This window comes from Bison bison, unplaced genomic scaffold, assembly GCF_000754665.1.
Source record: "Bison bison bison isolate TAMUID 2011002044 unplaced genomic scaffold, Bison_UMD1.0 scf7180017864066, whole genome shotgun sequence".
NCBI classification, from domain to species: domain Eukaryota; kingdom Metazoa; phylum Chordata; class Mammalia; order Artiodactyla; family Bovidae; genus Bison; species Bison bison.
Genome location: NW_011494638.1, coordinates 4,632,220 through 4,648,142, shown reverse-complemented (window position 1 = coordinate 4,648,142; position 15,923 = coordinate 4,632,220). Strand labels below are relative to the sequence as shown.

The 15,923-nt window shown below is 32.8% G+C and overlaps 1 protein-coding gene across 5 annotated transcripts in view; it reads left to right on the top strand.

Annotated features, from left to right (window-relative positions):
- Window positions 1–15,336, top strand: part of ZNF280D (zinc finger protein 280D) — a 120,616-nt gene extending 105,280 nt beyond the window's left edge. For all 5 annotated transcript variants that reach the window (XM_010836793.1, XM_010836792.1, XM_010836794.1 and 2 more), the window contains 2 exons: window positions 10,822–10,877; window positions 13,403–15,336. In XM_010836793.1, coding sequence (XP_010835095.1) covers window positions 10,822–10,877; window positions 13,403–14,027 — 681 coding nt within the window. In that variant the 3' untranslated portion in view covers window positions 14,028–15,336. The remainder of the gene's footprint in view (window positions 1–10,821; window positions 10,878–13,402) is intronic.
- Window positions 15,337–15,923: the final 587 nt, after the last annotated feature.

Here is a 15,923-nt window from a genome sequence, read left to right as displayed (position 1 = left end):
ACTTGAAGTTAAGACAGTAGAAGTTACAGAGTTTGAGGAACAGAAAGGAAACAGCTTGGAGAAAAGTGAACAGAGCCTACGGGAAGTATAGGCCACCATGGAGCAGACCAACATGCACATGATGAGAGTCTCAGAAGGAAAAGAGAGAGAAAGGGGCAGAGAGACTATTTGAAGAAAAAGAGATTGCAGACTTCCCAAATTTGATGAAATACATGAATATAACCATTCAGGAAACACAAAGAATTCCAAGTAAGGTGAATTCAAAGAGACCCACACTGAGACATATTATAATTAAACTTCTAAAAGGTAAAGCAAGAATCTTGAAAGCAGGAAGGAGAAATGAATCGTCACATACAAGGCATTCTTAATAATATTATCTACAGACTTCTAATCAGGAATGTTGGAAATCAACAGGCAGCGGGTTGATATATTCAAACCACTACAAAGAAAAAAAAGTATCAAGAATTCTATATCCCACAATACTATCCCTCAGAAGTTAGAAATTAAGACATTGTCACATAAACAAAACTAAGAGTTCTTGACCACTAGATCTGCCCTACCAGAAGTGCTCAGGGAATTCTCCATGGTGAGACAAAAGGGCAGTACATGAAACTCAGCTCTGTAGCAAAATAAGTATCTCAATAAAGGTAAGTGCATGGGCGGTTTAAAACTACTACTCTGTAACAGTGATTTGTAATTGTACCTAATACTTTTTGTTTTCTTATGTGGGTTAAGAGATGAATGAACTTAATAAAAACAATTAGTGTAAGACCAAATATTTCTCTAACTCTGCAACTCTAAATTTTGTTTCCTACATAAGTTAGGGTACTAATGCATTTAGTTTATATTTAGGTATATAATGAATAAAGTTGTAATTTTGTGACATTGACAAACAAAAGGAATGGGCATGGAACTATAAAGGAACAAGAGTTTTTGTATTGATATCTTATTGAAATTAGTGGGTATAAATTTGTGTTGGAGAGTTATAACTTAAACATAATCCTCAAAGTAACCACGAAAACAGCTGTAAAATATATACAAGGGGAAATGAGAAAAGAACTTAAACATTTCACTACAGAAAATCAGTTAAACAGAAAAGAGGTCAGTAATGCAGGAAATGAGAGCCAGACAAGTTATATAGAAAACAAACAGCACAATGACAGATAAGTCCCTCCTTATCAATAATTAATCTGAATATAAGTGAATTAAACTTCCCAATCAAAAGATGAGGTTAGTGGAGTGGATAAAAACACATGATCCAACTACATGCTGTGTACAGGAGACTCACTTGAAATTCAGAGACACAAGGGAAAAGTGAAAGGATGAAAAATAGTCCATGCAAATAGTAACCAAAAGAGCATGGATGGCTTTACTAATAGACTATTAAAATAGACTTTCAATCAAAAAAGCTTATAAGAGAAAAGGAGAGACATTATATATTAATAAAAAGTTTAATACTGCAAGAAGATATAACAGTTATGAATATTTGCACACCTAATAACAGACCATCAATTTATATGAAGGAAAAATTCATAGAGTTGAAGGGAGAAATAGACTATTCTGCAGTCATAGTTGGAGACTTCAATAACCTACTTCCAATAATTGATAGAATAATCAGACATAAGTAGGGAGCTAGGAAGTTTATTAATAAACCTATTAGATTTTGCATACATACACAGAACACTGTACCCAGCAATGACAGAATACACTTTCTTGTCAAGTGCACATGGGACATTTTCCAGGACAGACCATATAGTATAAGCCACAAATTAAGCATCAGTGAATTTTAAAATATAGATGTCATACAAAGTATCTTCTCTGATCACATCAGGACAATATCAGGTATCAAAAAGGGAAAATGAAAAATTCATCAGATCATAGAAATTAACACACTTTAAAACAACCAGTGGATTAAAGAAATCACAAGGGAAGTTAGAAAATACTTAGATCTAAGAATGCAAGCAAAAACACAACATAACCAAAACTTTAAAAATTCAGTGGAAGTGATACTGAAGGAGAAATATATGGCTGTAAATCCTTACATTAAAAAATGAGAGATCTCAAAGCAACAACCCAACTGTACAACTTAATGAACTAGGGAAAAAAAAAAAAAAAACGCAAACTAAACCCAAAGCTAACAGAAGGAAAAAAATAAGATTAGTGTGGAAATAAATAGAGAATAGAAAAGCAATAGAGAAAAATTGGCTTATTGCAAAGACCAATGAAATTGAGAAACCTTTAGCCAGAAATACTTAAAAAGAGAGAAGATTTAAATTATTAAAATCAGAAATGAAAGTTGGGACAGTAGAACTGTTTCTATAGAAACAAAAATGATCATAAGAGAGTACTGTGAACCGTATGCCAGTGAATTGGATAACCTATATGAAATGGACAAGTCGCTAGAAACTTGAAACAGCAGGACTAAATCATAAAGAAATAGAAAACCTGAATAGACACATAACTAGAGTGAATCAGTAAGCAAAAATCTAACAAAGAAAACCTCTTGACTTGACAACTTCTTTAGTGAATTCTAAAAAACATCTAAATAAGAACTAACACCTCTTCTTTTACACTTTTCCAAGCACTGAAGTGGAAGAAATAGTTCTAAACTCATTTTATGAGGCCAGCATTACCTTGATACCAAAGCCAGAAAAAGACACTAGAAGAAAGAAAACTAGACCAAGTTCCTTATGAACATTGATGCAAATATCCTCAACAAAGTTCAAGTAAACAGAATTCAGCCACATATTAAAAGGATTATATACCATGAACAAATGGGATTCATTCCTGAAATGCAGGAGTGGTTCAATATATGAATATGATCAATGTAATAAGCCAAATCAATGAAAGAAAGCAATAAAAGCCACATTATCACCTCAATTGATGCAGAAATTGTGTTTGACAAAATTCAACACACTTGAATAATAAAAATGCTCAGCAACCTAGGAATAGAAGGAAACTACCACAACATGGTAAAGCCATATAAGAAAAACCCCACAGCAAACATCATACTCAATGGTAAAAGACTAAAAGATTTAATTCTTAAGATCAAGAAGAAGGCAACATGGCCACTTTCACTACTTTCCAACATAGGAAGTTTTAGGCAGAGCAGTTAGTCAAGAAAAAGAAATAAAAAGCATCCAAACTGGAAAAGAAGTGAAATTATATATGTTGGCAGATGGTATCGTTTTATATATAGAAAACCCTGAAGATTCCACACAAAAACCATATTAGAATTAAAGTTAATTCAGCCAAATAGTAGGATACAGGGTCAACATACAAAAATTGATTGTATTTCTATACACAAGAAATGAACAATCTGAAAAGGAAATTACAAAACAATTTGCAATAGCATAAAAAAATAAAGTACTTACGAATTAACTTATCAAAGAGTAGTAAAAGACTTATACAAAGAAACTATAAAACCTTGCTGAAAGAAATTAGAGAAGACATAAATGGAAAGACAACCCATGTTCATGAATTGAAAGACTTAATGTTAAAACACCAGTACTGCTCAAAGCAATCTACAGATTTATTGCAATCCTTACAAAAATCCCAAAGATTTTTTTTTTTTGCAGGAATAGAAAAACTCATCCTAAAATGTATATGGAAACTCAAGGAACTTCAAATAGCCAAAACAGCTTTGAAAAAAAAAAAAAAAGCAGTCAAACATCCTGATTTTAAAATTTACAACAAAGCTACGGTAAACAAAACAGTGTGGTATTAAGACAAACCCATAGACCGGTAGAATAGAATAGAGAGCCTCGAGATAAACCTTTATATATATAGGGTCAAGTGATTTTTACAAGGATGCTAAGACCAATGATGAAAGGACAGTCTGTTTAATAAATGATGCTGGAAAAACTGGATATTCACATGCAAAGAATTAAGTTGAACTTTTACCCAGCACTATACACAAACACTATATACAAACATTAGCTCAAAATTGATGAGGGTCTTAAGTGTAATACCTAAAATGATAAAACTCTTAGAATAAAACAAAGGACAAAAGCTTCATGATGTTGAAATTGGCAGTGAGTTTTTGGATATTGCACAAAGGTACAGGTAATGAAAGAAAAAAATTGTACAAATTAAAAATTTTGTGCATCAAATCAAAACCACAATGAGGTACCATTTCATGCCAGTCAGAATGGCTGCTATCCAGAAGTCTACAAGCAATAAATGCTGGAAAGGGTGTGGGGAAAAGGGAACCCTATTACACTGTTGGTGGGAATGCAAACTAGTACAGCCACTATGGAGAACAGTGTGGAGATTTCTTAAAAAACTGGAAATAGAACTGCCATATGACCCAGCAATCCCACTGCTGGGCATACACACCGAGGAAACCAGAATTGAAAGAGACACGTGTACCCCAATGTTCATCACAGTGCTGTTTATAATAGCCAGGACATGGAAGCAACCTAGATGTCCATCAGCAGATGAATGGATAACAAAGCTGTGATACATATACACAATGGAGTATAACTCAGCCATTAAAAAGAATACATTTGAATCAGTTCTAATGAAGTGGATGAAACTGGAGTCTATTATACAGAGTGAAGTAAGCCAGAAAGAAAAACACCAATACAGTATATTAACGCATATATATGGAATTTAGAAAGATGGTAACGATAACCCTGTATGCAAGACAGCAAAAGAGACACAGATGTATAGAACAGTCTTTTGGACTCTGTGGGAGAGGGAGAGGGTGGGATGATTTGGGAGAATGGCATTGAAACATGTATAATATCATATGTGAAACGAATTGTCAGTCCAGGTTCGATGCATGATACAGGATGCTCAGGGCTGGTGCACTGGGATGACCCAGAGGGATGGTACGGGGAGGGAGATGGGAGGGGGGTTCAGGATGGGGAACACATGTACACCCATGGTGGATTCATGTTGATGCATGGCAAAACCAATACAATATTGTAAAGTTATTAGCCTCCAATTAAATAAATTTATATTAAAAAAATTTGTGCATCAAATATTCTACCTGGAGAATAAAAAGGCAACCCATAGAATACGAGGACATACTTGCAAATCATATATCTGTAAGGGATTAATATCCAGAATATATAGAGGATTCATAAACACAATAACTACAAAAACCACCCAACTAAAAAATGCATAAAGGACTTGAACAGACATTTTTTTCAAAGAAGATTTATCAATGGCCAATAAACACATAAAAAGGTGTGCAATGTCACTAAATATTAGATAAATACAAATCAAAACTACAGTGAGGTACCATTTCACACCCATTAGGCTGGTTACTTTTTTAAAAAAGAAACATAAAAGCCCCACAAAATCTCCAGAACCAGAAGACAAATGATGATGATGATGTGAAGATATTGGAGACCTTGTGCATTTAAGTGAGTGAGAGAAAGTCGCTCAGTCATGTCTGACTCTTTGCAAGTCCATGGCCTATACAGTCCATGGAATTCTCCAGGCCAGAATACTGGAGTGGCTAGCCTTTCCCTTCTCCAGGGGATCTTCCTGACCCAGAGATCAAACCCAGGTCTCCTGCATTGCAGGGTGAATCTTTACCAGCTGAGCCACAAGGGAAGCCCAAGAATACTGGGGTGGGTAGCCTGTCCCTTCTCCACCAGATCGTCCCGACCCAGGAATCGAACCAGGGTCTCCTGCATTGCAGGCAGATTCTTTACCAACTGAACTATCAGGAAAGTTGGTGGCAAGGTAAAATGGTATATCCATTGTGGAAAACAGTATGGCCGTTCCTCAAAAAATTATATGGTCCAGCAGTTCCTCAAGAGTTGAGATATTTGTACCCCTGTTTTCATAGCAACATTATTCATAATAGCTAAAATATGGAAGTAAACCAAGGGTCCATCAACAGATGAATGGATAAAAAATGTGGTATACACCCCATTTGAAGTAAGAGAATTCTACAATATGGATGAACTTTGACGACATTTTGCTAATCAAATGTTAGTCACAAAAAGATATATGATTTCATTTATATGAGGTACTGAGAGTAATCAAAAAAGAGTATAGTGGTTGTTTCCAGAGTCTGGGGGAGGAGGGAATAGGGAGTTATTGTTTAATTGGTATAGATTTTTCAGGTTTACAAGATGAAAAAAATTATAGGGGATGGATGGTGGTAATGGTTGTGTAACAATGTGAATGTATTGCTATTTAATACCACTGAGCTATACATTTAAAAATGGTTAAAATGGTAAATTTTATATGTATTTTGTCTCTGGTAACTCTGTGGCTTGGCATAGCACTGATCTCAGCCCAGTTAACAGCACAACTTTTTTATTTTTTAAAATTTTTAACTGCTAGGTTTTCATTGCTGTGCAGGCTTTTCTCTAGTTGCAGAGAGTGGGAGCTACTCTCCAGCTGGAGTGTGCAGGCTTCTCATTGCAGTGGCTTCTCTTGTTATGGAGCACAGACTCTAGAACATGAGGACTTCAGCAGTTTCAGCTCATGGGCTCAATTGTTGGAGCTCCCAGACTCTAGAGCACGGGCTCACTAACTGTGACACATGGGCTTAGTTGCTCTGCAGCATCTGGGATCTTAGTTCAGGGATCTAACCTATGTCTCCTGCATTGGCAGGCTAGTTCTTTACCAAAGAACCACCAAGAAATCCCAACATCACAATTTTTGGTACCACTATACTGAGCGACTTCACTTTCACTTTTCACTTTGATGCGTTGGAGAAGGAAATGGCAACCCACTCCAGTGTTCTTGCCTGGAGAATCCCAGGGATGGGGGAGCCTGGTGGGCTGCCGTCTGTGGAGTTGCACAGAGTCGGACACGACTGAAGCGACTTAGCAGCAGCATACTGAGCTAGGAAATGTACAATAATTTTATTTCCTATACTTCATTTTGTTTTTCTGAGGTAAAATTATATTTTTACTGATTTGTTTACTCTTCTGTATACCTAATGCTTTTTTTTAAATGCTGCAGTTTGTTCAGTATCTGGAAGTATTTTTTTCAGAATGTTCACACATATCCAAAAAAATTGTTGGAGGATCTGGAGATCTTCTCTCCAGTCAGCTTTAAACTAGTTACTCTCTAAGCTTGATGCATAGTTTGTTGATCAGGGTTTTACTTTGCCACTTTGTTGTGTTGGATGTCCTGTTTCCTGAACTGTGAGTCCTTTTATTGTTTTACTCCTTATTTTGATGAAATATGTCCTTTAACAATTTCCATAGAAAGGTTGCGTCTTTTTTCACTTCATGTAAATTTATAACTATTTATTCTAATGATATTAATGGTTTGGCTGAATTCATAGAAAACATTTTTCCTATGCATTTTTAAAAGTATTGTTTTCATTATGTCTGATGCCATTTTTGGTCCACTTGGTGTTTATATTATTTTGTTCTTTGGAAACTTTAATGTTTATCTCAAGTGTTTTGAAATTTCATATGTTCACCCATCATCCTTTTTTCTTTCATTATGGTACAAATTTGATAAGCCTTTGTAATCTTAGATATTTATGTTTGGGGGAAATTTTCTTGTTTTATTTCTTTGGTAAATTTTCACTTTTATTTTCTTCTCTGTTCTCTCTCTCTTTTTTTTTTTTGGAAACTCCTATTGATGACAGCTACTTTCTGCATCAACTTCTCTGATTGTATGGCATTTTCTTTCTTGCCTTCCATCTTTTTGTCTTTTCATTCGGTCTTTCAAAAAAGATTTTCTAAACTTAATTACTTATTTTAGTTGCCATATATTTATTTTGAATTGCTCTTTAGTTTTTTATTTGTTCTTCAGTTTTCAGTTTTTTTTTGTTCTTGTTTAATGTATATAATAATATATCATATCTCCAGGAATATTGAATATATATATCATATATATTTATTTTGTTTCCGGCAAAGTCTCTGATGTCTCCTAGCCTCTTTCTTTATTCTCTTGTTTATTTTAATCTGTGTAATGTAAAGGATGTCTACACCTTGAATGTTCATTCATGTTAAAAATTAAAGCACAAAAAAGATGATCAAAAACCCTATGTTTGTACAGGGACAGGTTGTGCAGTGCAGCATACCACAGGGTACATTCCTATTTTATCTATCTATTCCCCCTAGTACTCCTAAAATTTATTAATGTTTATGGTACTAGAAAATAAAAATATGAAATTTAAAAAATATTGTTACTTAAAATATATAAATATTTTCCTGAAAAATAACTATTTGCAAACAAAAAGAAATTTATTTAGAATAAATTGTTCTACACTTTTGCTTATCTTTTTAATGTCTAGTTAAGCAGAAGGAAACTAGATTCTTGTGTTTCTGCATTCAGTCTGTTGTGATATATTTTGATTGAAATATATAAAGAATACCCAGCTTCAACCAGTACTTTAATAATCTCAGATAATTATGATATTCTTTTTATGACATCAAAATTAGACATGTGGAAATTTTCTTAAAGCTTTGTTGCAATGTGGAATCTGACATCATATCACTGAACATTTTGTACTCTGCGGTTCATTAAAATCTACTGGTCAGGCTTGCACTTTGTTTGGATCTTTTATCCATATGTGATTTTATAACATTGTTCATTAGTCATTTAGAGTATATTTGTTCTATATATTCAATATATAGAATATATACAAGTTACATAGATCCTCCAAGTTTTGCCATGTTTCATATTACAAATCAGGTAATCACATTCATTAGTATTAGCATTTATCTCATGAATAGTAGATACAAGTTATCCTAAGATTTAAATTTTTCTTGAATTTTATTCCTGGCAACAAACACTGTTTGATTGTTTAATGTGATGTACTCATTTTGTCATTTTTGAAGAAAATAACCTTCTGAATACTCAGGTCTAAATATTCATAGTTTGACAGTCATTCTTTAAAAATAAAAATGATGTTCCATGAAAAAAAATTTGGCCAAGTTCATCTTACAACTAAATCACAGACCCAAGTGTTTTTGGTGTGCAGCAGCAGTACTTTATGCATGCTTGGTATTTCATTACACAGACTATTCAAAAGACATATACTCAAGGGTTGACATTTAGTAAAATTAATTTTACTGCTGGTGTATGCCAGTGGAGAATACAGTGACTGGTTCAATGTCAGTGCCTTGATTTGTGTTAAAATGTCAGCTTTTTTACTCATTACTGCTTCGTACCAAGAATTTTAACCTCACATGCCTCCTAAAAGTGTCTTGGAGGCCCCATATGTCTGTGAACCAACTTGGAGAACTGCTGACATGGATTATGTTGTGAAGGTTGCTTCATGGATTACTGTGCTGTATGACATGCTCAGTCTGCTTGGCAATTTTTTAGACTTCAGCATAGGAAAATCAGATGCTGAGGTGACTTATTCTTTGGTAGGAAGGATGCTCTCAAAGTTTTTGAGGCTGATAATTTTCTTCAAAGAGGAATCTCCTAGATTCCAGCTGGGGTTGGTGGAGTGATGAGTGGTTCCTCTGGCTGCTAGCATTCTGGGAGCCAGGCAGAGAGATAAATGAGGATCACTTTATTCAGTTTATGGACCTTTACTAAATTTTTCTGTTTTCTTTCAGTACCTCTTACCTGCCCTTTGCCATTCCTGGTGTTCACAAGTCCATAGACAGTCTCCAGTTCAAAGACTTGGCCTTTGGCCTAAGCAGTAGAGGAAAGAATAGGTACCTGTTGTGTGAGTTGGGGAGAGTATTTAGATTTCTCAGCAGTATTCATTCTTTATTTTTGCCTTTTATGTATTGAATATTGTACTGAATTTCTCCAAATACCAGATCTGTTAACTTCTCTGGGAAAATTGATTCTCTTTTCCTTGCACTTCCCTGTTCAAATGTTTAGTTATCACTTCCTCCACACTGTGAAGTTAATTTCTATTCCTTCAGCTACTTTGCATCTACAAATTTGTTGACATCTCTTTGACAGTTAGTATGCTTTGATGCTTTCTTGGTCTTTATGAGCGGAAATTGTTTTATTTCCTTGCCCTCATTTTAGTAGTGTTTTTGGAGAGCAGGGAAATACATGTATGTGATTAATACACCATGATCACTTTCACAGACTTGAATCAATCATTCTAGTGACTAAAAGTTGGACCTAGATTTGAAATTTCACCACTTACTGTGGTTTTGCCTTGGGTTTTCTATTGATGCTTAACCCGCACAGTCTTTATTCTCATTTGTAGAAATGGAGTTTATAATATCTAATAATGAAGATTAAATGAGACAGTGAATGTAAAGTTCTTAATATACTACTTCATGCATCGTAAAGTCTCAATAATTTCTAATTGTTATAAACTGTTAAGCTTGCCTCTTTATTACTGAGGTTTTATTATATTCTTTCCTCCCCAAAAAAACATTTGAAATAATCAAAATACTTCATTTGTATATTATTTAATATTACTTGGTTTGACAATGGAAGGGTTACCATGACTCCAAATATAAAATCATAGTTTCATAATGTTTTACCTAAGTACCTGTTTTTAATATGTGTGTATAAAATACTGTGGATGAGACTTATTCAAATTCAAGGTGTGCTTTACTAGTTTTCTAGTAATTACAATTATGGTTCACACTTAGAAGAATCTAAGGAAAGCAGGTATTGTTATAACTGGGTAACTGTTTCATATCCTTGCTTCAAAAACTTTTGGTACACTGAAATTCTTATGAGTTTTTTAAAAAACAATTTTTGAAATCCTGTTTTTAGTTTTAAGAGTTATTCTAAAACATACTTTAAGAAATTGTTTTTTCTCTTTCTTTGGAATACTAGGCAGCACACAAGTTCTTTTTATCTAGAAAGTTTAATAAAAGTAGCAGTTTTGAATATAAACATAATTTGAATGTAAGCTTAGTTTTGAATATAAAAGAAAAATGTTATTAATCATTTCAGGAAATTGCAAGATCTAATTTGGCTGAAGGAGAAACAGAAACATCAAATTCTGAAAGGTAAATATAAGGAAAAGCTGAATCTCTTGAAATTTGTGTATATAAAATGATATTTGAGCTGTATATTATTTCAGTTATTTGGGAAAGGGCTATTTAAATTTTATATATGGTGTTCCTTTTAGTAATGACTTTCAATTAAAATCAAATTTTGAAATTTTAATACAACAGAAATATACTACAGATCCTTAGTTTTGAAGCCTTTTAAATATGTAGAATACATTTTATAAGTTGTTAATTTTTTAGAGTACAAGTAAATAAAATGGTAATGGATTGTAATTGCCTCTGTTAAATGAAAATAGTTACAAGATGCTGCAGGTTATAAGATGGTGACAATTATTGCAAATAGTTTTAAAATCTTATTTTTAAAGTATTTTTTAAAAGCTATAAGTTACTTGTGTGGTAGGATCTCAACATAAAAGTTTCAAAATTCAACGTGTTTTTTTTTTTAAATTTAATTCTTGAGTGGAACACTTAGAACACGAGATTTCACTATTTTTTAGCAAAAGAGAATCCAATATTCTAATTAGAACTTTATTCCAGTTAAAGATGATTTTGTCTTTTAATTACTTTCCCCATTTCTGTCTTTATGCTGTGTGTTTTACCATAGTCTGCTTGTTAACTTGATGAGATTAATCAATCTATTGCCTCTAAAAAGAAAATTATGGAATAAGACCTTTTGACGATGTTTCTTAGACTTGACCAGGACAATTATCTAGCCCTTTCTTTATCTAGCATTTTTCCTAGAATTTTGGATGAAAAAAGTTAACAGAATTCAACTAAGGACTTAGGAGAAAGACTAGACACATCTATATTATTTAACATTTTCTGTAAATTATAATTAGTTCAATAAGATCTGAACAAAAATAAGAATTTTACAAATTTAAATGAGGGAACTATTATAACTTTTTGAGATAATGTAATTGACCTGTAAGACCCAAGAAAATGAGCAAAGTATGACTGAAATTAACCAAAGTATTAATTAAGGCAGCAGAACCATTCTTATATACCCATAACATGTCATTACAAAATCTAATGCATAACATAGTTAATTCACAATAATAACAATGAGAAATGTGCAATTTAGAAGATTTTAAAGAAAAAATTTACTGAGATACAAAATAATTTATTAGTAACTTACGTGATAGGTCATTTTTTCCAAATTATGGTTAATGAGCACTTAATTGAAAATCCAAATTGGATTTGATTTGGAAATTAGTGGTGTTTCAAGTAGGATTCATATTTTTCTATTTATTAATACCACAATTTAAAAAATCATAGCTGTGTTAGATATTAGATTGTTTCTGTATTCACTATTTTAAACATTGTTTTAATGAGCATCCGTGTACAAATATCTTTTACTTCTTCAAACTACTGATTTAGGGAGAAGAACAGTAGAATGTAGGTGGTTTAACCTATTAGATAATGAAGCACAATGTTAATTTCTAATTGTTAAAACTGGATGGTATTGGCTTGTAATAGTCTAAAGACACATCAGAACAAATTAAATAGCAGAGAAACAGCCTTACAAATATAATTTAGTAAATAATAAATGACTATTTGATAACATTGCTTTGATATATGGGTACTTCATTACAAAAAAGTCTAAATTCCAGGTGGATTAATGTAAGAAATAAGATAAATGTAATCATTAAAATTCTTTTTGGTAAAATAAGCATTGTTACATCTATATAAGTGACCTGAGATCATCTTGGAAATCTGTTTCTAAGGCTTGCAGACATTGAAAACAAACTATGGTTACCAAAAGGGAAAGAGGGTGGAGGAAGGATAAATTAGGAGTTTGGGATTAACATATATATATGTTATTATATATAAAATAGATAAACAGCAGGGTTCTACTATATAGCATAGGAAATTATATTCACTGAATAGTTTCTGTTAATACATCAGAGTTTCTGTTAACACATCAGCGTAACACATCTTACTTACGTATATCTGTATACATACACAGACACGTATACACGTAAACTTACAGGTATTCAAGTTTTATGCTTACATATTTCTTAGACATGTGTTCATGTTTTTCTAAGGCTGTTATGAAATTAGTAAAATCTTTGTGAATGCTTACTTGCTTTTGCTTAGGAAAAACATGCTAATCCTAAGAGGACATGTAAATCAAAGAAAAAGAAAATAGGATTTTTCCCACATACATTCATTCCTTATTTAAAGTACTCTTATGAGCTAATAAGCACACTCACATTTTAACTAAAATCAAGCAAGAGTATGAACAGGTAAAGTAATGATAACGAGGATCAAAACTAATGAGTTAACTCCTCAGGACTCCTTTGAATATGTGACTATGGAGTTTCTCACTCTGCTGCCTAAGAAAATGGCCACTTCCTAAATTGTAACATCATGGCAAGGACTGGGGACTTTGATTTTTTTTCTTTTTTGGGTGGGCAAGTGTGCCTTTTTTTCTTTTTCAGAAAATGTCTTTACTTTGAAAGTAAGTATTCAAATACATTGTATTATGAAGAAATAGATAATAAGTAGCTTTATTTTTTCAGTAAACAAGATGAAGCTTCTTCAGAGGAAATAAAAAATGGATGTGATGTGCATTTATTTGAAGGCTCATCAACAACAAAAAGTGAAGAAGACATATCCGTTTCAGATAAAGAAAATGATAACTGTCTTGAAGATCAGGAAACTGGCTCAAAGAATATCCTCGGTTATGATTCAACTATTGATGCAGATAAAGTGGAAAAGGAAAAACAAGTAGAGCACATATGTCAGGAAACAGAGTTGAAGATGTGCCAAAGTTCAGAAAACCTCATTGCATGTGATCAGATTGAGGATCGCAATGCTGGTGAAGCTAGATTTTCTTCCAAGAATATTAAAGATTTGCGGTTAACATCTGGTGATGTTAGTATTGATCAGTTTTTGAGAAAAAGAGATGAACGTGAATCTGTTAGTTCTGATGTTAGTGAGCAAGGCAGTGTTCATTTGGAACCTTTGACTCCATCAGAAGTGCTTGAGTTTGAAGCCACAGAGATTCTTCAGAAGGGTAGTGGTGATCCTTCAGCCAAGACTGATGCTGTAGTGTCTGATCAAACAGATAACGTTCCTGGAGAAAATAGTCTTAGCACAACAGAGACAACAGGAGACCTGGTAGATGAAAAAGAAAGAAGTTGAAATTAACTAGGCATTCTAAGTTTTAGTGTACCAATAGTAAGACCATTTGGAACAGTGCTATCAGGTGACCTCAGTGGTGGTGTTGCAGAGTGCAGACATAGAAAAATGTAAGGGAGGCCATTCATATATTTTACCTGTATGTTGAGCCTAGGTTATTAAATCAATCCATCATTAATAGCATGACTAGGTATGAATTTCCAAGAAGTTTTTAAAACATGAGTAAGATTTAATGAAAGTTAAGTTTGCAATGAAAAAGTCATTTCGCAGTTTTCAAGGACATGGAACTTGGTGATCAATATGAATTGATTATTAGAATATTAGTTATGTTAATGAAGCTTTTGAAATTTCCATCAGTCCTAAGCTAAAAGTCCTTATTACCTGTACATCCTTTTCAATTAACTTAAAGGAAGAAATTTGGAAACCACATGCCTTTTAGGAATAATTGATTTAAAATAATAGCTGATTGGCGTTGTTAATGAGAGCTTCATTTTGAGTATGATTCTGGTAAATGGAGCATGTTTAGAATGCTAAATTAGTTGATCTAATGAGAATTTGGATGAACATAAACTTAATTTTGAATATAATATAACATTCCAGACTGCCAGAAGCATGTGAACAGAATATTTGAATCTGTGTACCTCCATACAAGTGTTAGCCTGCCAGGCTGTAAGCTTACCTTAATTAAACTTTCAGTGAAAGTGAAATTATTAAAATAAAAATTTATATTTGTGCTTTTTGTCAGTGTGTACGCTGTGCAGAAATCCCTTGATGAACTAGTTGTATAAAGTAGAAATCCATTGTTGAAAATCCTGTAGCTATTATGCTTTTAATATTGTTTTAATGATCTTCTTTAGAAATAGAACCATAAACATGGTCTGGAAACCAAACCAAAGTACAGATTAATGTAGATATTTGTAAAGCAGTAAACTGGCATGAATTCAGCCATGTTTAAGTGACTTTTTCTGTAATTGTAAAATAGAAACTTCAAATGGGACCTAAAGCAGGATGTAAAAAATTGGTTTGGGATATTTAGCCTAATTTATCCTTAAGATGGCTGCTAAATTGATTTTTTCAGTTTTTTTATCATATAGAAAATAATAGATACAGAAATGAATAATATGAATAAGAGTAGTTTGCTTTGAAGTACTAATAAACTTTTATTTAAAATGCTACATTTTTACTTCTTAAAATGTGCTTTGAATTCTTAAATTTTGTTTCACTGTTAAATGTTTTAAATGGGTATTAAAATTATGCTGTATATAGTAGTTTTTTGAGTAAATATTTGCAATAAAAATCTGTCCCTGAATAATTTTATTTTTCAGAAAGCTGCTTGAGTCAGATTACCTTTGGCGCCTCTAGAAATTGTATATTGTTCAAGGAAATTTCATGTTAAAGCTACCGGTAGATTGCATTCTGTTTTCTTTAATTGATGCATGATTTATTTTAAATTGACACTTAAAGTACAGAGGGGAAACTGCTAATATTTACAGAGAATAGATTTACTTTACAAATTCTTCTACTTCAAGAGAATTATAATTTAAAATAGTTTTCTATCTGCTCAGTAAATTAAAGAGGCTAAATGGGCAAAATAAATTATTGACTTATTTTCTTGAATATTTTTTGGGGTGGGGGTAAATATTTTTATAGTTCCTGCTCCTAAGAAAAAGTGGGGAAATAAAGACTTATTAACTGTCATCCTTCACCTTGTTGAAACATAAATCTATAGCACAGAAGATTTTTGGAGTAACATATTCCTTAGGAGAGCAAGAAGATGAGAAAGTCTATGTAAGGACAATTTTCTGAATCTGATTCAAATAACTGCCAAGCCTGCTGCCTAATGCTGCAAAAACCTGGAGCACTGTGCCAAAGTAGGTCTGTAAATGATACGGTAATTCC